General features: G+C 37.9%; 1 protein-coding gene across 1 annotated transcript; it reads right to left on the bottom strand.

The window, feature by feature from the left end:
- Positions 1 to 21208: 21208 nt before the first annotated feature.
- On the bottom strand, positions 21209 to 22405 carry LOC141704708 (uncharacterized). Its single transcript, XM_074507897.1, has 2 exons — positions 22185 to 22405; positions 21209 to 21851 (listed from the first exon to the last, which is right to left on the bottom strand). The coding sequence occupies exons 1-2, from the start codon at positions 22403 to 22405 to the stop codon at positions 21209 to 21211; spliced, it is 864 nt and encodes a 287-aa protein (XP_074363998.1).
- Positions 22406 to 23543: the final 1138 nt, after the last annotated feature.

Genomic DNA, 23543 nt, shown 5'->3' with positions numbered 1-23543 from the left:
TCATTATTTAAGTGGATGGGATTAAAAAATAGCAAAAAATGCTAATGTGATTATTTTAGAATATTTGTTAATTATGATATTTGAAATAATTGACAAAAGGGTTTGTTATTCTAATATGATCAATGATTTTTATTTTTATTCTTACCACTGAAATATATGCTAATGTATAAAAAAAATGTATAAAAAGCCACGTGTGACATCTTAGAATGGTAGCATCATTTTAATCATTATTGATCATGTTTCTCTTCAACTTTTTTTCGATGGTCAGGCAACATAATTTCTGTCGGCTTCACTCTGGAGATGTGACGCCAAAAAGTTGCAATATCGCAATGGCTTGGTGGACCATATGATGCACTAGAGTCTCCCTCACTGATAATATTATTTCATTTTCATCGAGTTCTGCATATAGATATTTAGATGATTAAATTTAGATACATCAAATTTAATGCCTGAAAAAAAGTATTACCTATTTAGCAGCATCATCGTCTTCAATCCATATCGGAGCACATTCTTCATTATTTATTAAAAGTAGTTCACAAATATATTCGAAAGATTACGATTAGGGATGATAATTTCAAGTAATTCGTGAAGTTTGTATTCGATTGACCTTACAACCATGGATTTAGAAAAATCAACATAAGCCATCATCATCATCATCAAAATATAAATTTTAAAACTCGCATGAAAAAATCAAATAAGTAGATGAGAAATAAAAGACATAGCATCCAAAAAATAAGTTGGTTTGTAAGTGTTTGATTTGATAATGATAAAGAAGAATGGAGGAAAAATAAGAGAGGCAAAGGGTTGCGAGAAAAATAGATTAGCGGCCGGTAAAACTCGATATTAAATAATATTTCCATTTATATTAAATAATATTTCAATAAATCCAAAACTCGATATTCCTGACCCAAATTCAAATTATTTCATGATGGATCTCTGTCCAAGTTCGATTTTGTCACGCTCAATTAGGATACATCAATTTATGAGTAAAAACCATTGATTATCTCTAAAAACATATATTGCGTGATTTTTATTAAGAAATTTCGTAAAAATATAGTTCAACATTTTTAGGTAAGTTTGTTAAAATCTTGATCAGTTTGGTGTCAATTATTTCTTTTATACAATTTTCAAAGAAATGCTACCTAAAATATTGTTATCCAACTGAAATAAAATTGAATTTATCTAATATTGGACAAGTGAATTGAGATTTTAGAACTTACAAGCATTTAGATCTTCCAATATTATTTGTTTTAAAAAGAACGAGTCCTAATAATTTAAAAATGATTCAAAGAAAAAACTCTATATACTGTTAAAAAAGTATAAGTGAAGTGAAAAATAAAGATAAAGACCACTTGCACTCTTTGAACATGATCTTTGACTGCTTTCTTCTGACTAACTAAGTCAAATTCATAGTCTTTTTTAAAATTAAAGTAAAAACTCGCTATCGAATCCGAGATAATGTGATGTATATTAGTCTAAATACAATAACTTGGATAGTTCGTAACCCCACTACAACTCTCATCTTGATGTACATAGTAGTATTACTTTATCTCGTAAACCAAACAAATTATCTCAATATTCTGGACGTTAGACTAGGCGTGGTACCATCTTTGTTACACATGATTCCCTAAATGAGCTTAGGGGTTACTTTTTTTGATAAGAACATTGGTATCACATTAAAGATTTTGTCATAAAAAGAGCATATATTATAATGACAAAGCTTATCATCTAACCGAAGGTCATGCATAGATGTCCCCGGAAGATTTAGATAATAAAACTTTGATGTCTGAAATGATAATCCACCAAAAAGGTTTTGTTAGAATCTCTCAAGAGTAAAATCTTATGGGAAAAACCCATGGAGGAAAAAAAATACCCTCTACGAAGAATATTCTATACAAAGGTACAAAATTAATAAAACTATTGTTTTTCGATGGATGCAAAAGATCCTTCATTCCATTATAATTTGTAGCTAAATTTTATTGCATTCCGAGCTCCTTCAGTAAATGCTTTAATCTGAACAAAAGATATACATTAAAAATGATATGATCATCCTGAAATAAAAAAAATGAAATAAGGAAAATATGTCAACAATAATTAATATATATATATATATTTGATACTAATTTATTACAAAAATCTAATATACATATAATAAGTCGTTAAAAAAATAATAAAAAAATAAGGTATAACTAAGAAAATCTTTACTTAGACCCTAAAAAATAACTAAATGTAATATAATATAAATAAAGTATTCAAGAAACCAACAAAATGGCACAAATAAGCTCTCTAAAGGGGTACAAACAAGCCCTCTAAAAGGCCAAAATATATGTCATAATAAAAGGTTGTCCATAATTGGTAAATTAAAAGCCTTCAATTAAGGCAGTAATTACAATATTCGGTCAAACATTCCATAATTTTCTTCACCACCCCACCCTAATTTTTTTCACCACCTCACCCCACCCCTGACACCATCTATCACCACCCGCAGCAGTGGTCCGGCCAAAAATCCGGCAAGTAAATTTCATCTATGAATCCTAAAATTAATATACACACATTATACTCATCATCTTCAACCTCTAATAAGCATCACCTTCTACCGCCACCAGCAACCATGTGGTTTCCGCCAACTGCCGTCATCCGACGGTGGTCTAACCAACTTCCGACCACCTCAAAAATCAACCTACTTCCCCAATTTACACTCAAATTCCTCCGTTCTATTCTTTCACCAAGGTCATTTTACAAGATTTTAATCCGAATCTCTTCTCTGACCAAAACCCATCTCCCTCACTCTTATTTGACCTCTCTCTCTCTCTCTCTCTCTCTCTCTCCCCCTCCCTCCATCCATCCCTCCCTCATCCCTCTCTCTGAGACTCTCTCACTCCCTCTCTGTTCATCGTTCGCGTCGCCTCCACCATCATCAGTGGTGGCTTCAGCTGAGGGGTTACTTATTATATCATAAGCTGTAAACAAAGTACTAAAATTTTAAAATAATAATAAACAAGTCTGATAATCTCTTAAATATAACTTAACCTCCAGTTAGTTCAAATCAAAATACGAAAAATCAAAATCTTTAAGTAACTATTAAAGTTTAAACAATGTTGGAAATCCATATAAAGAAGTGTTAATCTGGATTCTTGCAAAAAATATTTTTTCTTAACTCACGCTCAACTTAATTTGATTTGATGAATGTTTTAATCTATAGCCCTATCCTATAAACCATATCTAAACACTCTTTCAGAACATTTCCAATAGGGGTTGCAAAGAGATTGCCAAAGTTGATGTGGTAAGGCACTCTTGGTTGCCTACTTATTGGATTTGGTGGGTTGCCAAAAGGTTGCCAACTTTTTTTAATTTAAGATTTATTTACAAATTATTTTAAGGGACCACAAGGCAACTTTCAGGGTTTACTAACTATTGGATTGAAATGTTGTTAAATGGGCATGAAATTGTGTTAAAATGAAAAATTAATATATATGATGATTTGACAAGGTTGACACCTAATTTGACAATCCCTTATTTGAAATGCTATTAGCATCGCGTAAGAGACCTTAACATCACTAATACACACACTAATAGGATTCCCACAAATAATATATTTTTCTTAACCCACACTCAGTTTAATTTGATATGTGATTTGGTTTGATGTACATTTTAATCTGTAGCCCTATTTTATGATTCATATCTAAACATCCTTTTTGCGTTGCTCAAGCACACACAACTTACCCAAACTTCCACTTTCTCTAACGCATGTCCTATTCTCTTCTTCATGTCATCTTTTAAACTCCAAGACTATTACCGTATATCCATACAGCTGCTTGCTCACTCCCCTAAAATAGAGTAAGTTAGAAAAATATCTCAAAAAATAAAAGGAGGAAAATATGTACAAGAAAGGAGGAACAACAAATACATACGAAGAAACTCTATTGAGAGCATAATTTTCTGATAATGTCCTAATACCTATAAATTGATGAAAGATTATTCGAGCATCAAGTATAAATTGAAAAAAAATGTCCTTATTAAAAATCCAAATATCATAAAAATGTTTAGTGATATTTGCATGTTATGGGATTGTTGGATATTTAATCCAAACATATATTATTGTAATAAAATGTTAATAGTTGTATATATGGCTGTTAACATAGTATTTGATTTGGTCGTTATTTGAGTAGAGAGATTTTAGGATTAATTTGAATAAGGCTGAGGTGGTTGAGTGAAAATAGGAGTCTGGTGATCACGTTAGTGCGTGGTTTTAGCTTTCCATTTTTACATGCTTTCTATATATGTTTTGTCACAGAATTTCATTAGTTGTTAAGAAGTATATCAAGTATTTTTTTCTGTATCTTCTTTTTCTTTGTCTTACTACAACGCAAACAGATCTGTTCTCTTCACGTGGTATCAGAGCCAACTAACCCAGCCATGTCAAACTCATCAAACTCAGAAACCAGCAAACCCAAAGAGAGCACGTTTGGCCTAAGTTATCCTATGCTGACAAAAATGAATTATGTTGCGTGGGCACTGAAAATAAAAGTCTTTATGCAAGCCCACGGAGTATGGGAAGCTATTGACCCTAAGGATCCAAAGGCCACAATTCAAGAGAAGGTGGATAAACGGGCTCTAGCAGTCATATATCAAGGAATGCCAGAGGAATTGCTATTATCGATTGCAGCGAAAGTCACAACAAAAGAAGCTTGGGACGTCATTAAAACTGTGAGTTTGGGAGCCGATAAGGTCAAGAAAGCAAGGGATCGGACTCTGAAGGGTGAGTTTGAATCATTGAAAATGCGGGATGTAGATCTATTGGATGATTTTTATATGAAGCTGAATGGTTTAGTGACTAACATCAGGGTGTTGGGTGAGAAAATAGAAGAGGCATATGTGGTGAAGAAACTACTTAGGGTCGTTCCCTCTAAGATTCTTCAAATTGCTTCGGCTATTGAGCAATTTGGGGACTTGGAGGTGATGTCCGTGGAAGAAGTCGTGGGCTCGTTAAAGGCTCATGAGGAGAGACTTCGTGGTCAAAATGATGTGCATCAGGGCCAACCCTAGGGTGACCGCTTTGGTTCCGCCTCGATCTTCGTTCGTACACGTGGAAAACTTGTGGGAACTTGTAGTGCATTAAAGTGAAAGCTGTCGGAACGTCATTTCATTGATCAATCTCAGCCATTGAATCTTAACCATTTTAATCTGGGACGTCCGTTTTAAAACCCCACAAACGCCGCCCTTTTAAAATCGTTTTGGGCGCCTATATAAGAGCCATTGTGCATTTCTTTTCCTTTTTATCACTTTCATTTTTTCTCCACAACAACAATCGTCGTCAAGTTCACAAGTCACGGGCAACAACAACTCAACTTTTTGAGATCACCCCATTTCAATCAAGGAACATCTTCAAATTAGTAAGTCCCCTTCCTTTTCTCAATGTTCTTTACATTTCCATGCAAGTTTTTGAGTTTTTACGGGTTTTGCATGCAAGTCCAGTGGTTTATCTTTCCTTTTTCTGGGCTTTTAAGTGTATTTTGTTGTTGTGTTTTGGGGTTTTTTGGTTTATGGGGTATTTCTGGGTAAGCAATAGGAGTTTATGGGTTGTGTTAATTTCTGGGGCCTCCCATGGGTTTAAAGATGGCATGCGAAGTATTTTTTGGCCAAGAACTCTCTTCGAGGGGTTCTTGGCCTAAGAACGTCCTTCGGGAGGCGACCCATGAAAGGAATATGTCCTAAGTCCAATCATGTATTAGGATTTAGGAATAACTTTTTATGTAATCTGTTTTGATTTCATTGATATTAATAAAAGACTTGTTTTGTTTTTATTACGGGCTTTATCTATTTAAGTGTTTAAATAAGATATACCATAGTTTAGAGTAAAGCTTTTTATGGATTATGATGAGATCATAATAGTGAGACCTAAAAAGATGATAACTCTAAACTTAAATAGTTCCTGGTCATAGGATTACTAACTGGTAATTAATAATCCGCAAAGATCGGTTCATACTATGCTTGCTTCATTATGAAGGATGTCTGTTCTCATAGACATTTGTGTGGTGACACTATAGCTAGTATGTAGGTGCTTATTATAGAATAAGTTCACTGAACATGACTCGCACAGCTGAACAACTGATGGAGTTCATTCACGTGTCAGCAGTTGTTCACATAGTGATAGTTGTACAAGTATCCTTAGACTTGAGGTCATCATAGTCATCTTGTGTACACTGAACTATGTTTTGGTTTAGTTCTTAGTCTCCAGGGACAATTATTAGGGCTCTTCTGGGTATAGGAATTTGTACACGAAGATAGTGTATGATCAATAAAGGATCTACCCCTTCCAGTGAAGGAAGCGAATGTTCAAGGCTGATCCACTTATGCTAGTTCAGGAATCTCTGGCCAGAGTGAATGAAATTAGAAAGGAGTTTCTAATTTGCATAGAACTAAGCATAGTAAATGGTAAGCAAGTGATTGAATTAGATAGGCTTGACACGAGATCCATGCCTTGTATTTAATCGGGACATTATAGGGTAGAAGGAGTTTATTGTACGGTAACTATTCACTGAATAGGTTCTTGGTATTCTAAGCAGTGAATTCATATTATCCGGATAGTCGCGATATGCTGAGAAGTATCCCTCACGATGTAGAATAAATGTGATTAATTAATTAATCATATTTAATAAATTAGAGAATTTATATAAATAATGATAAAATAGTTTTATTATTATTTATTTCTACTACCGGCTTAATATTGAACCTACAGGGTCACACTATAAAAAGAGAATGATTTAAGGGTGGAGGAATTAATTAATAATGGCTAAATAATTATTTATTTGTGAAATAAATAATTAATTGGCAAATTTAATAATTGATTACATGAGATTTAATTGATTATAAATTAATTAAGAAAAGTTCTTAATATTATTAATTAAAGAATTTAATTTTTGGAAATTAAATCAAGAGAGAGAATTATTTCTAAAGTGTTTAGAAAAAGGATTAATGATTAAAAGGTGTTTTAATTATTAATGAGAATAATAAATGGGATAATAATAATAATATTTATGGGAAAATTTCAGCTGAAAATTTTGCCTATAAATACACTATTATAGACCCTAATTTTATTCTAACCCGAAAACCCAAAAAGTTTGGAAAACCCAATTCTCTCCACCTTCTTCCTCCTCCTTAACATCGTTTTTTTGGTGGATACCGGTGGAGTGCTTCACACTTGAGGAGCAACTGCTAAGGATCTCTGATCGTTGTCTCCGAATTATTTTAAAAGGTTAGATTCGATCCCTCGAATTTTTATTCACGATTTATATGCTTTTATTTGGATTTTGTATGTGTGAAAGTGTTTTACCATGACCCCGTTGCGTCTAAAATCCAACATTACATCTGTAAGTTTTGTGTACTGCTGCTGTGTTGTCTGTGCTGCACGGGGAAGAGACAGAGTAGTCAGGCGCATGGAATTCCGTGCGGGAGCTTGTCAGGCGGCTGTATAAAATAAGAAGAAAAAAAAAATAGGGGTGTCACGCATTTCGGGAATGCGTTACACACCTGTGGCGCATTCACGGAATGCGTTACAGCCTTTAATGGCTTAAAAGGGGTGTAACGCATCACCAGAATGTGTTACAGGGCTTGTAACGCGTTCCTGTAATGCGTTACAGCCCGTCTGTTGATATTAAAATTGATTTTCTGGGAGTTTCGTAACTCCGTTTTAGGCGTGCAATATACCGTTGGATTCGTTTTTTCGAGACGGATCTAATGGAGTGATCAATTTTAGTTTATATAAAATTTTTGAACTGTTTATATTCCGTGAAGTATTTTAAAGCTGTTTTTGATCGTTTGAATTGATTTTAAATGCTTCATGTGATACATAGAGATGTATAATGCTTAGACTAATGTGCTAGATGATGTAACATGCCTACCTTGATGTTTATTCATGTTAATATATGTGATATATGCTTAGTTTATCATGCGATGATAGATTTAGGTGAACTTAAATAAACATAAGGTGTTTGTTAGACAACCTAGTATAGTGAAATTGTATCATAACCTTAATAAAAATATTATGAATACAATCATGAGATTCTTGTGTTTATGAAACACGTAATTGAATATGAATTTTCGATATGAGAGAAAGGATGATTCTGTCAACAACAGATTTCTATCTGTAAGAAAGGGTTATTAAGTGACGCCTCTTGACAATGCTTCACCCGATCTGGGAATCATCTGATTATTGATTATTAATTTGAAATATTTAATTTAAAAGGAAGAATTTCTTTATAATATGATTATGATTGTAACGTAATATAATCCCTCTAAAATTAAATAATATCAAGTAGTAATTGGCCAATGATACAACGGGCTTGTGTCGGTCATAGCCTTCCAACATGGTAGAAAGTAGTTCTTATTTTTGAATCATTGTCATTTCGTGCCACAGCCGAGGGCTTTGATTTCGAAATAAGAAATACTTGTCTATTACATAGAGATGTGTACATTGAATAAGAATCTAAAGGTCGTTACGTGCCACAGCCGTGGGCCTTTGGGGATTGATTTAATTGTACGAAATGTTGGGTTAGACTTGACTTAGAATATTGAGTTTGTCGTGCCACAGCCGTGACTCAATTATTCAAGAGGCTAAAGTTTGATTAGGGAATAACATTAGATGTAATTGACAAGAGTTGTCTGCCTATTGAACATTACATGGCGTTTCGTGCCACAGCCGGGGTTGTGTAATGGAATGTAGGATCCTTATTCCCACTAGCATTATGAATGCTTAATTTTTCACGTAGGGGGTTGAATAAATTAGGTAAACTAGTGGGATCCACTTATGAATAAAGACCCGATTCATATAGTGTTTTTAAAATGAAATCGAATTTTTGCTGAGTGTTGTTATGTGTTTATTATTTACAGATTTACTATATTATGTCTTCTGCACTATCACTCAGGAGCATACTTGATGCTCACAAGTTGACTGATCCTAATTTAGCTGTATGCTTTCACTGTAACAAGTTAGGGCACTGGAAGAGAAACTGCAAGGTTTACCTTGCAGAATTGAAGAAGAGGAAGGGTAGTAAGACTACCGCTTCTGATTCAGGCATGTTCATGATCGAAGTTAATATGTCACTAGGTCAAATTTCTACTTGGGTATTAGATACCGCCTGTGGTTCTCATATTTGCAATTCGTTGCGAGGACTAAAGGGAAGTAGGAATCTAGAAAAAGATGAGGTGATTCTACGTATGGGCAATGGAGCAAGGGTTGCGGCCATAGTTATAGGATCATTTAGTTTACATATGCCTACGGGCAAGACTATTATTTTGAATAATTGTTATTACGTTCCCTCTATTGTGAGGAATATTGTTTCTATCCCTATGTTGGGTTTGGATGGTTTTTCATTTATTATTAAGAATAATGAATGTTCTATCCTTAGAGATAATGTTCTTTATGGATGTGGAATTTTAAATAATGGTCTGTATGTATGTGACGTAGAGCATGATTTACTTCAGATTGAACAAACTAATAAAAGAAAACGAGATGATGAAAATCTGGCCTATTTATGGCACTGTAGGCTAGGTCATATTAGTGAAAATAGACTTCAGGCATTGCATAAGGAAGGGTTACTAGACCCCTTTGATTTTGAATCATATCCTACGTGCGAGTCTTGTCTATTGGGTAAAATGACCAAATCTCCATTTAGTGGACATGGAGAGAGGGCTGCAGATTTGCTAGGATTGGTACACACAGATGTATGTGGACCAATGTCTACGTAAGCCATGTGTAACACCCCCAGATCCGGGGTCGGGGATCCGGGTCGTCACGGTCTTTCTTTCCATAATATCACTTCACTTAATTAATAATAAATAACCTTATGCTGTGACCCCACACTAACACATACCACAACCCGTTATAGTCTCAGAGATGAAATTGAAATAAGTACAAGTCTTTGAATCCACAATTTAAAAGTTATTACAACCCAAAATGATTACTTGATAATTTACAGTTAATTGCCATTATCTGCCACAAGTTATAATTATACATAATTTGATTCTCAAAAATAGAATGCCTGATCTACCAATAGATCTACCTCTACAGCTATAACAGCTACAACATCATCGGGAAGACGCGGGACGCTTCCCACGCGCTTGTGCTGGGTCTGCTGGAGTCTGGCCATCTTTCCTAACTGTTGTTGTGTGATGAAGAAATAAATCAAGAGTGAGCCTTACAGCTCGCAAGATAATATATAGTGATAACAATAATATAAGTATCTAAATGGATACTTACTAGAATCTTTTATCATGTGTAAGATAATTACTTACTAGATATAAGTAAAAACAAGGGATGAAGTTACCAAATACTTCACTACACTTATATCATTTATAAAGCTACTTGAACTACCACTGTTCAAAGTATAATGAGCTTTCAACAGTTCATCAGATAGATGAGACTACAAGACAAGATTTGAATAGAGTAAATCTTTGAAATATTATTAAAGGAAATGAAGTTATGATATACTTCATTAAGTTCTGATATATATATATATATATGTATATCCACATATACATCTTCTTTATACAATTTCCTGAAAACCTCTGTCATGTAAAGTATGAACAGAATTGCAATATCCAATAAATTTGGAAAGGAAAAGAATTTGGCATAAACCAGATATCTTGCTGATCAGGCAAAGATACCCATAAGTAACATTTTCTACTAGTAGATGGATGAATTCCCCACTGGTCATCACCCTGGTCGTAATAGGACCTTATGCTGGACTGCCACTCAGCCACTTATGCATTTGATGGACTCCCACTGAGCCACTTACACTATCATGGACGCCCACTGAGCCCATGTTGCTTATGCCGACTCAATAGATGGACTTACTTCCCGAACGTTGGGTAAGTAATCAATTCATTTACCAAAACTGCAACCGTGTTGCGAATATAAAATACACCACAGAGCCGGATCCCTCAGGTTTTGAGCGAGTATTTAAATACCCTTAAAAAGGAAGATCTTAAATATAAAAATGAGTTTTGGGATCCGCTCTAACTTTTTTAAAAATCATTTTGAAGACTCGAAAACACTTTAAAGAGTGTTTGGAGTAAAGCTGATTTAATGAAGTAAATCAGTCCCCAGAATATTTAGAAAATGTCTGAATATTATTATTTAAATAATATTCCCATAAAGAATAGTCTTTATAAAAATAATTGAAGTAGAAGTATTAAAACTTATACTTGAAACGAGTATTAAATAACCAAAGATATACTTATATGAAAGTACTATCTTTATTTGAATAATCGAAAATAAGTTTGATTATTGACACCTTATTCTTTAATAAAATAAAGAATATATTTCAGTAATAAGCGGAGTCATAATACCTCGAATGAATATTATAAATAATATTCATAAAATAAAGGAGTCATACATCCTCGATTGAATATCCAAGTAATATTCAATAATAATATAAAGGAGTCATAAGCCCTCGAATAATATTCGAAATAATATTCAATAATTAATATAAAGTTATCGAATAACCCTTATTCGATTAATAGTTTTGAAAACTATGACCATATATATATAAGTATATATATATATATTTATATCCATATATACAAAATCTACTCGGGATCCTCGACTCCCGGTTTTAGAAAATATTTTCACCTTTGGGTCCCTATACTAAGGGTATATGCAAATTACCGCTATCCTCTAGCATAGGTATTATCAACTGAATCAACAGATATATATGGAAAGAATACGAAACAGGCATGCATATATATACCATAGCAGCATGCTTCAATATATTGCAACATTTGCTAATTAACCAACATGCATCTATCGCAAGATAATGCAAATACATATATACATCACAACAACAGTTATAACGGGTAGAAAACTTGCCTGAGCGACTTGGGGTGATAAAAGGCTCGGGACGAGTCTGGTAACCTATAAACAACAAGTAAGTTGGAATTAAACCAAAGTCACTTGTAAATCTATACTTTAACTAACTTAGACTCTAACGCTTGTTTTGCGCTTACTGACTCGCTTAAGTCACTCGGGTACCCTCGACTCCACCATTTTTAATAATTTAACCTTTACGAGTTTTAAGGCGATTCCTTCGTGAGTGTCTTACCAACTGCCTAACACACTTACCATAAATGTTTCATACATTAATTAACCCTTTTTGGTCTTTAACCTATGTTTCAAAGTAAGGCGAGGGGAAAAGTTTTGTTCGCGAAACGCCATTACATGAAACGGTCGTTTCTCCTAAACCGTGCATCGGAATCGAACGAACTACATATCAAAACGAAGCTCGTAACATGAGCTATCTAAAAATGGCAATGGTCATAATCTAGCAGGGGGTTCTCGGGTCCTAATGTTATACACAAAAACAGTCTAAAGAAAATCGGACGTTACGACGGCTATGTTTACGCGATTTCCCAATTTTAAACCATTCAAAACCAACCCAATTCAACCTCAAATCCAACATACAACCAACATCCATCCTTATCACATCATAACAACCCCAACCAATTCAATTTTAACATTCATACTTATGCCTAAGCTTAACTTTAACCATACTTAAGTTCTTTTAATCAAAACAACAACATTTACCATTCCATTTCAATACCATTTCAATCCCAAACTCTAAATCACAAACATCAAGCTACAATATCACCCTACTAATCAAAATCATCTTATAACACATAGGAATCTAGGGTTTGGAGATGATATACCTTCCTTGAAGTGGTGGGAGTAGCTAGGAAGCCTTAAGAAGCTTTGAGAAGTCTTAGGAATGCTTGGATCTTCAAGGAAAACAAGAAAAATTTCAAGTTAAAAACTTGAAAACACTATTCATTGTCTTCTTCTTTGATTAAATGAAGAAGATTGAGAAGGAATTGATGGCTTAAACTCATGATATAGCCCTAACTAAGCATGAAGATGATTAGGGAATTAACTCACCAATTTAGGAAGCTTGGATCTTTGATTTTGAATTTTCTTGCCTTTTGCAATAGTAAAAAGCCGAGAGCTCTCAAGAACAATGCCTTGGTTTCTTTTTGATTTTGATGAAGAATGAATTTGCTTGGCTTGGTTGATTTGTTTTTGTGTTTGATTTAGTCAATTACCTATTTGCCCTTGATTTTGTGTGGTTAAAAAGCCACCACATCTCCTTCCTTCCCATGTCATGCCTATGTCATGTTGTGATGTCATCCTTCCCTCTTTGTCCTCCTCTCATTGGTTGGGTGACATCACTCACTCTAATCCCTTTGATTAACTTCCTAATTGTTTGCCTAATGACCGCTGATCTGTTATACGGTTCGCTTAACTTTCGTTCTCGTTTATCGTTTGAAGGATCATACCCGGGATCTTATTACTTAGGTTCCCTTAACCTTTCTCAATACATTATATTCCTTTTTATGATCCTCTATTATAATCCTTTAATTTAAATCCTTTTTATCCTGTTATCTTATACTCAATTCTCTCCGTATCTAGTGGATTTCCGGGAAAAACCAAAGTGTTCGGAATTGGATTCTGACGATCTTTACATATACTCATATACCGTATAGAGTACTAATAAAATCTCATAATATCCATAACAGAACCCCTACATAGTATGGCATGAAAAGTTTTCTCATTCAGCAAAAACACTATTCACAAGGGTTACAAAAAGTTGAAAATTTTGGGGGTTATTACACCATGAGAGGATTTTCGTACTTCATTACTTTCATAGATGATAGATCTAGATTCAGATATGTGTACTTGATGAAACACAAGTCTGAAGCCTTTGAAAAGTTCAAGGAATATAAACATGAAGTGGAGAAACAAACCAAACACAGTATTATAACTCTTCGATCAGATCGAGGTGGTGAATACTTGAATGGAGAGTTTCTAGATTATCTCAAAGAAAATGGTATAGTCTCCCAGTGGACTCCTCCATATACTCCACAGTTGAATGGGGTATCTGAAAGGAGAAATCGAACTCTGTTAGACATGGTTCGGTCCATGATGAGCTATGCAAATCTTCCAGTATTCCTATGGGGTTACGAATTGGAAACCTCAGCATATTTACTGAATAAGGTACCTTCCAAATCTGTTCCTCAAACTCCATATGAGATATGGAAAGAAAGGAAACTGAGTCTTAAACACGTTAAGATTTGGGGATGTCCAGCTTATGTCAAGAAAGTTGACCCAGATAAGCTGGAATCTCGATCCGTAAAATGTAGTTTTGTGGGATATCCTAAAGAGACTTTAGGGTATTACTTTTACACCGATCATCGGGTGTTTGTCTCCAGACATGCTACCTTCTTGGAAAAGCAATTTATCCTTGAAGGAAACAGTGGGAGCAAAATTGAACTTGATGAAGTTCAAGAAGCACAAACTACTACGGTTCAAGTGGAAACACCTGTTCAGACTGAACAACCTTCTGTGGAACAGCCCATTCGTAGGTCAGAGAGAGTGTCTCGCCAACCTGAGAGGTATTATGGCCTTGTCATTGAGAATGACAATGAGTTGTCAATCATTGATGAAGACGACCCTAAGACCTATAATGAGGCTATGAGTAGTGTTGACTCAGAGAAATGGCATAGTGCCATGAAATCCGAAATGGAATCTATGTATACCAACCAAGTATGGACTCTGGTTGAAGCGCCTGAAGGTGTTAAGCCTATTGGGTGCAAGTGGGTATATAAGAGAAAGATTGGAGCAGATGGCCAGGTGGAGACCTATAAGGCTAGGCTAGTGGAAAAAGGATTTAATCAAAGACAAGGGATTGACTTTGATGAAACCTATTCGCCTGTAGCCCTGTTAAAATCTATTCGGATTTTGCTTGCGATTGCTGCTTACTACGACTATGAAATCTGGCAAATGGACGTGAAAACGGCCTTCCTCAATGGGGAACTTGAGGAGGAAGTGTATATGACACAGCCGAAAGGGTTTCTTTCCAAGGGAAATGAACACCTAGTGTGTAAGCTGCTGCGAACCATATATGGTTTAAGGCAAGCTTCTCGTAGATGGAACACCCGTTTTGATGAGACAATCAAAGAGTTTGATTTTATCAAAAACATGGATGAACCATGTGTCTACAAGAAGGTTAGTGGGAGCGCGGTAACATTTCTTGTATTGTATATGGATGACATACTTCTTATAGGAAATGATATACCGATGCTGCAATCAGTCAAAGTATGGCTATCAAAGAACTTCACCATGAAGGACTTGGGAGAAGCTTCCTACAGTCTCGGTATGAAGATCTATAGAGATAGATCTAGAAGAATGATAGGTCTTACCCAGGGTACATACATCCAGAAAGTGCTTAAAAGGTTTAGCATGGAAAACTGCAAAAGAGGTCTCATACCGATGAGTCATGGAGTGTCCCTTTCTGAAAAAATGTCTCCTAAGACACCTGAGGAAAGAGAGCGTATGAGTAAGATTCCTTATGCTTCAGCAATAGGATCTATCATGTACGCGATGTTCTGTACGAGGCCTGATGTTGCTTATTCAATTAGTGTGACGAGCAGATATCAGTCCAATCCAGGTGAAGACCACTGGAAAGCAGTGAAAAACATCCTTAAGTACTTGCGAAGGACTCAGGACATTTTTCTTGTTTTTGGCGGTGAATCTGAGTTGAAAATAGAGGGTTATACTGACTCTAGTTTTCAATCAGAGAGTGATAGCAAATCCATGTCAGGGTACATGTTTACTCTAAACGGTGGTGCGATAAGTTGGAAAAGTTCCAAACAGTCGACAACGGCTGACTCCACAGCGGAAGCGGAATATATAGCTGCAAGTGAGGCTGCAAAAGAAGCTGTTTGGATGAGGAAATTTGTTTCTGAGTTGGGAGTTGTTCCTAGCGTCGAAGAGCCTATTGTGTTGTATTGTGATAACAACGCAGCAATAGCACAAGCCAAAGAACCTAGGTCTCATAAAAATTCCAAACATGTCCTGCGGCGCTTTCATCTGATTAGGGAGATTGTTGAAAGAGGAGATGTCTACATCGAGAGAGTTGACACACATAACAACGTAGCAGACCCACTCACAAAGCCACTTTCTCAGAGTCACTTTGATCGTCGTAAAGACAAGATGGGTATTAGATACCAGAGTGATTGACTTTAGTACAAGTGGGAGATTGAAATGAATATGTCCTAAGTTCAATCATGTATTAGGATTTAGGAATAACTTTTTATGTAATCTGTTTTGATTTCATTAATATTAATAAAAGACTTGTTTTGTTTCTATTACGGGCTTTATCTATTTAAGTGTTTAAATAAGATATACCATAGTTTAGAGTAAAGCTTTTTATGGATTATGATGAGATGGATTATGATGAGATCATAATAGTGAGAGCTAAAAAGATGATAACTCTAAACTTAAATAGTTCCTGGTCATAGAATTACTAACTGGTAATTAATAATCCGCAAAGATCGGTACATACGATGCTTGCTTCATTATGAAGGATGTATATTCTTATAGACATTTATGTGGTGACACTATAGCTAGTATGTAGGTGCTTATTATGGAATAAGTTCACTGAACATGACTCGCACAGCTGAACAACTGATGGAGTTCACTCACGTATCAGCAGTTGTTCACATAGTGATAGTTGTACAAGTATCCTTAGACTTGAGGTCATCATAGTCATCTTGTGTACACTGAACTATGCTTTGGTTTAGTTCTTAGTCTTCAGGGACAATTATTAGGGCTCTTCTGGGTATAGGAATTTGTACACGAAGATAGTGTATGATCAATAAAGGATCTACCCCTTCCAGTGAAGGAAGCGAATGTTCAAGGCTGATCCACTTATGCTAGTTCAGGAATCTCTGGCCAGAATGAATGAAATTAGAAAGGAGTTTCTAATTTGCATAGAACTAAGCATAGTAAATGGTAAGCAAGTGATTGAATTAGATAGGCTTGACACGAGATCCATGCCTTGTATTTAATCGGGACATTATAGGGTAGAAGGAGTTTATTGTACGGTAACTATTCACTGAATAGGTTCTTGGTATTCTAAGCAGTGAATTCATATTATCCGGATAGTCGCGATATGCTGAGAAGTATCCCTCACGATGTAGAATAAATGTGATTAATTAATAAATTATATTTAATAAATTAGAGAATTTATATAAATAATGATAAAATAGTTTTATTATTATTTATTTCTACTACCGGCTTAATATTGAACCTACAGGGTCACACCATAAAAAGAGAATGATTTAAGGGTGGAGGAATTAATTAATAATGGCTAAATAATTATTTATTTGTGAAATAAATAATTAATTGACAAATTTAATAATTGATTACATGAGATTTAATTGATTATAAATTAATTAAGAAAAGTTCTTAATATTATTAATTAAAGGATTTAATTTTTGGAAATTAAATCAAGAGAGAGAATTATTTCTAAAGTATTTAGAAAAAGGATTAATGATTAAAAGGTGTTTTAATTATTAATGAGAATAATAAATGGGATAATAATAATAATATTTATGGGAAAATTTCAGCTGAAAATTTTGCCTATAAATACACTATTATAGACCCTAATTTTATTCTAACCCGAAAACCCAAAAAGTTTGGAAAACCCAATTCTCTCCACCTTCTTCCTCCTCCTTAACATCGTTTTCTTGGTGGATACCGGTGGAGTGCTTCACACTTGAGGAGCAACTGCTAAGGATCTCTGATCGTTGTCTCCGAATTATTTTAAAAGGTTAGATTCGATCCCTCGAATTTTTATTCACGATTTATATGCTTTTATTTGGATTTTGTATGTGTAAAAGTGTTTTGCCATGACCCCGCTGCGTTTAAAATCCAACAACCCAGGGAGCAGATAGGCGGTTTGGAGTTTAAAGATGGCTGGCGAAGGGTTTCTGGGGCAAGAACTTCCTTCGAGAAACTTGCCTTTTGTGACATCCTTCGGGAGCCGACTGCAGATTCTTTTTTTGTTCGCTCAGTTTTAGGACATGTACTCGTCCATTTATCCTTTCATTTTTCTTTTGTCTTGTCCCGAGTACATGGACTAATGTCTCTCTGTTTCCGAATACAGGGACATGGACCGAGCGAATCGCCCTCCAGAGACTTAGGACCCAAGGTCGGGCACTTTGGCGGGGACATCTTCTATTCGCCCTGAGAGAACGGGTCATGATCTCTTCGGATCGGCGGCGAATTATCCGGCGGTGAACAACCGGTCAGAACTATCGAAGAAAAGGATAATTCAGATGTATTCTGAGTTCTTCATCCCTCGAAACTTCTACTGGCTCTACGCCCCCAAGGAGAATGAGCGGATCTATGATACTCCCGGAGTGCCTGAGGGGTACGGCGACTGTGCTGTCGGGATTTCGGAGGCGGCGTTCAAGTCGGCTTCCGACTGCCGACACTGAAGATAGTGAAACATCTCTTCAAACAAATGGGGATCACTCTGGGGCAGATGGACCCCAATGGGTTCATCCACATTAACTGCCTCTAGAACAGGTGCCTTTATGGCATAGTTACTCCTACTCCGAGGCTATTCTGGTGGCATTACGACTTCCGAAGGAACCCGAAGAGCCCGGGGTTTTATACCATCGCTCGTCGGACTGGCCGGGAGGATTGGACGGCCACCAATTTCAGCAACAAGAACACCCATACTCACTGGTGCTTCGTGAGTGGGAGGAGGTTGGCCCCAATGTCCGTCTGGCGGGATGTGAATCCCTCACTGCTCCTTGCGTCGAGCTTGACGGAGAGGGAGAAGGAGGACTACGGGGCCCTGGTAGATGTCCGTGTGAGTAAGCTGGATCCCGAAGAATTTTGGGACAGAGACTGACTGCTAAGTTTGTGGGGTGAGGGTAACAAACTTCTCCTTCGTCCATCGTAGTTTTCCTTTTATTATTTTAGCAACTTTCTTTCATTCTTTAATATTCTTCTTTATTCTGTCTCCATTATCGGTGTGACGTTTTTTTCCCTTGTTTTTGTTCCAGTGTCTTCCAGAGAGGCCTTGATCGAGAGGAAGAAGGCCAAGGAGGCCGAGAATAGGGCCGCAGAAGAGGCAGCGAAGAAGAAGGCTGCTGATGGAAGAGCCACGCCGAATCCTTCTGAGGAGACGGAGGAGAGGCCCGAGACTGAGAGGGTCTCGCCGCTTCGCCAGGCCCCAGCTGCTTCCGGAGGGGATCAAGAGGATGAGATGGTGGTGGTCGGGGAGGGGAACCCCTCCAAAAGGACCCGTGGCCGGGAGGGGATCGTTCAGTCTTATCTCCCAGGATGGGGTGTGCTGACGTCCGATCACACGGTCTACCCGACGAGGTAGTCTACAAAGGAGGTGGCATCGGACTTGTGCCACGACCTCCAGCTCCCGGCCGATCTGCCGACCTTTGCTTCGGCTTCTCCGACCGAGGCTTGCACTGAGCTTCTGTCCTTTTTGTCCCTGGTATGTTTTTAATTTTGTTTCTAATTTCACTCATCTTTATCCTCCGGCACCTTTCTCTTCCTTCGTTTAATATTTTTGCCTTGTCTTTTTTGTAGGCTGCTCCTTGGGCTGCGACCGTGGAGGACAAAGTCCGGGACATGGAAACTCGGATGGCCGAGGTGAAGGAGCCGGAGAAGAGGGCCACGGAGGCCGATGAGGAACTCAAAAGGGTGAAAACCCAAAACGAGGTCATGGACGGTCAGACCACCGCGCTGAAGGGGGAGACAAGGCCAAGCTGGAGGAGGCCCTCGAGAAGGCGAACCGAAGGATCTCCCACCAGAACGTCCAGCTGAAGAAGTCCTGTAAGGAGCTTCGAAAGAAGCAGAAATAGCTGGACCTGACGGAGGAGCGCTACTTCCAGTTCGGCGCTGACTATGTCCTGGAGAAGGCTCATCGCCTTAATTGGGATTATAAGCAGCTGCTGGACGACAGCCTGGAGGATCCTATCGGCCGGCCATCAGTTGAAGCCCCTCATGTCTCCTCCGACGAAGACGAAGAGATCTCGGATGAAGACCCTCAAGCTTAAGCTTCCGACACCGAGGTGCTTGATATGACCGAAGATGATCTTGTGGCGAAGTTTGTCGTTGATGCTTCCATGGTCATACCCAACTCTTGCAGCGGCTTCCTTCGTTCATCTTCTTTAATTATAATTTTATTTTTTGTAATTAATACTCCTGCTTTCGAGCTTTTATAATTTAACTATCCTTAGAGCTTTTATATTTTTATGGATCTTTCGTCTTTTGTCAGCATTGTTTCTTTTATATTAACCGTGTATTCGCCCTTACTCATTTGCCATAATGATCTTAATAAAACAAATTGTATCTTCGGCTGTATTTGTCTTAATAATTTTAATAAAACGAATTGTATCTTCGACTTATTCTCCTTAACAATTTTAATAAATGAATTGATTTTAATAAAACCAATCGCATCTTCGGATTTATTCATTCGCCTTAGTAATTTTAAAAGAATGAATCGCGTCTTCGGCTTTATTCATTCGCCTTAGTAATTTTAATAAAACGAATCACGTCTTCGGCTTTATTCATTTGCCTTAGAAATTTTAATAGAATGAATCGCGTCTTCGGCTTTATTCATTCGCCTTAGCAATTTTACTGCCTTACTACCCCTTATGGCCCCGAGTGTTACAGGCCGAAGGTGACTTTGAGCTGTTAATACTTTGAAAGACTTCTGTGGGGCGAAGGAACAGGGATGCTGATCCTTTTGTGACTGTCGCTTGACTAGCATTGCTTCGTTCATTAGGCCATAAAAGAGGAGGGGTTGGTCTTTTTCGAGGTCGCCCTTAGCCCAGGTCGTCATCGCTCTGTATATGCTTTGAATACATGCGTGATGGAGGCTGAAGGATCCTGTCTTATTTGGGATTGCCCCTAGACAGGGTTTTCTTCGAACTTCTTCAATATCATTAAACAATAAGGGAAAGACGAAGGAGAAGGCCCTATCTTAGGATTGCCCCCTAAGGTTCTTCATTCGTCCTTACCATGTGCTCATTGTAAATTAAATAATAGTGGTGGAGTGAAGGATGTTTGATTTATATGGGATTGTCCCCTAAGTTCTTAACTATACATGCTTCATTCATAAATTGGACAAATGTGGCGATCAGAGAGTTTATCATCTTCGGGATAGCCCCTGGATAATACTCTCGCAGCCGTGCATTTGGTAATTAATAAAGATGAATGTGACAGAAAGTGCATTTTCATTTATGATTGAACTGCTTACACTTTTTATATAAAATTCAAGTACAAATTGACTTTAAAGGAAATATCTTACTAATAAAACTTTCGAAGGCGACTAGCATGCTAGGTGTTTTTGAATGCTTCATCAGATAATTTCTCAAGCTTGAATGTTCCTGGGCGAACGACCTCAGTCACCTTATAAGGCCCTTCCCAGTTAGGCTGAAACTTTCCTTGTTTGGTGGGCATTAAAGCGGCCAGCTCCCTCAGGACTAGGTCTCCTACTCCGAACGACCTCTTCTTAATGTTGGAGTCATAATGCTGGGCTGGCTGCAGTAAGTATTTCATGTTCCTTTGGTGGGCAGCTTCCCTTTCTTCTTCCAATAAGTCCACGTTCGCCCTTAGCCTAAAGTTGTTAGTCTCCATATTGTAGACCTCGGTTCGGTACGATTCCAATTCTACTTCGACTGGGACCAGGGCTTCGGTTCCATAGGCCATTCTGAAGGGAGTTTCCCCTGTTGAAGTCCTAGGGGTCGTTCGGTAGGCCCACAAAATCCATAGGAGTTCTTCTGACCACCTTCCTTTAGCTTCGCCCAACCTCTTCTTTATACCTCGAAAGATCACTTTGTATGCCGCTTCGATCGCTCCATTCCCTTGCGGATGGGCGACTGAGCTAAACCTCTGTTCGATTCTGAAGTGGTACAGGAACTTGCGAAACTTGTTTCTAATAAACTGAGTCCCATTATCAGAGATGCAAATCTTCGGAATCCTGAATCGGAGAATAATCTGTTCTAGGAAGAACTTATTTACTGCTTCTTCGGTTATTATCGACAAAGGTCAGGCTTCGACCCACTTGGTCATGTAATCAATGGCGATTATGCTGTACTTTACTTGCTTCGTGCTAGTTGGGAGAACGCCAATTATGTCCACGGCCCATACGGCGAACGGAATGGGACTTAGAACGGAAGTCATTTCTTCTGGGGGTTGCCTCGGGACCGTGGCAAACAACTGGCACTGTACACACTTCTTGGCATACTTGTTGGTATCGGCCTTCAGGATTGGCTAGAAGAATCCCTGGCGAAGGATTTTGAAGGCGAGGGACCGATCGACCAGATGCTCGCCGCAAATTCCTTCGTGCACTGCCTCAAGAGCTTGACGTTGTTCTTCGGTGTTTAGGCACCTCAGGAGGGGCTGACTGACTGATCGGTGATACATCCTCCCATTAATGATAGTGTAGCTCGACGCTCTATACTTTATCTTTAGCGCCTCCCTTTGGTCCAGAGGTAAAATACCTTTCTCTAGAAAGTTCCTTAGGGGAGTCATCCAATCGTTCCCCTAGCGAATCTCCAGACATTCTTTCTTCTCGATCGAAGGCGTTTTGGCTTCGGTGAGGTAGATAGAATCAGTTAGGCTCTGTGTCTCAGCCGAAGCTAGCCTGGAAAGGGTGTCTGCCCTTCCATTGTTCTCCCTGCCAATTTGACGTAGCTCAAAATTTTTAAATGACAGAGAAGCATCTTTTACCTTGGTGGCGTAAGCCATCGTCCAGGGGTCTCTTTGCTCAAATTCTCCAGAGAAGTGCTTTACAACCAACATAGAGTCGCTGAAGGCCCTCAGGTGCTTCGCCTCAAGGCTTCGGGCCAACTCCATCCCCGCGAGGAGTGCATCATATTCTGCTTCATATTCATCAGCGGAAAGTCGAATCTTATAGCCTGGCATATCTCGAACCCTTCAGGACTGGAAAGTTTCAAGCCGGCCCCACACTTTTTCCCAGTTACCAACTCGTCTATAAAGAGTTTCCATTTACCAGGGGTCCGAATGAGTTATTCGTCGGGCGTGAGATCCTGCGGCCCCGAAAATGTGCACTCGACCATAAAGTCAGCTAGAGCTTGGGCTTTGATCGCTGTTCTGGGGACATACTCGAGATCAAACTCCCCAAGTTCGATGGACCAGGCCACTACTCTTTCCAAGGCTTCGGGCCTTGTTAGAATCTTCTTCAGCGGTTGACTGGTGACAACTTGAATCGTTCGGCTTTGGAAGTAATGTCGCAATTTTTGGAGGCCATAACCAACCCATATGCGAATTTTTTGGCATTGGGGTACCTTGTCTCTGCATATTTGAGGACATGTGACACGTAGAACACAGGGTATTGGTTGCCTTCATGATTCTTCACAAGCACCGCCCCCAGGGTTCTGTCAGACACAACCTAGTAAAGCTGGAGAGTTTCCTTCGGATCAGGCCTCATTAAGAGTGGTGCCTTGGTAAGATATTCTTTCACTTTCTCGAATGCTTTCTGGCATTCGGGCCCCCACTCAAAATTCTTTGACCCCTTGAGCACGGTGAAGAAAGGGAGTGCCCTTTCGGCTGATCTGGAGATAAAGCGCCGAAGGGCGGCGAGTCAGCCGGTCAATTTCTGGATTTCTCTGATGCATTTAGGGGCTTCCATATTAATGACTGCTTCGAT

The sequence above is a fragment of the Apium graveolens genome, chromosome 2, assembly GCF_009905375.1.
Source record: "Apium graveolens cultivar Ventura chromosome 2, ASM990537v1, whole genome shotgun sequence".
NCBI lineage: Eukaryota > Viridiplantae > Streptophyta > Magnoliopsida > Apiales > Apiaceae > Apium > Apium graveolens.
The sequence above is the reverse complement of the archived record's forward strand: the minus strand, read 5'-3'. Positions and strand labels throughout refer to the sequence as shown.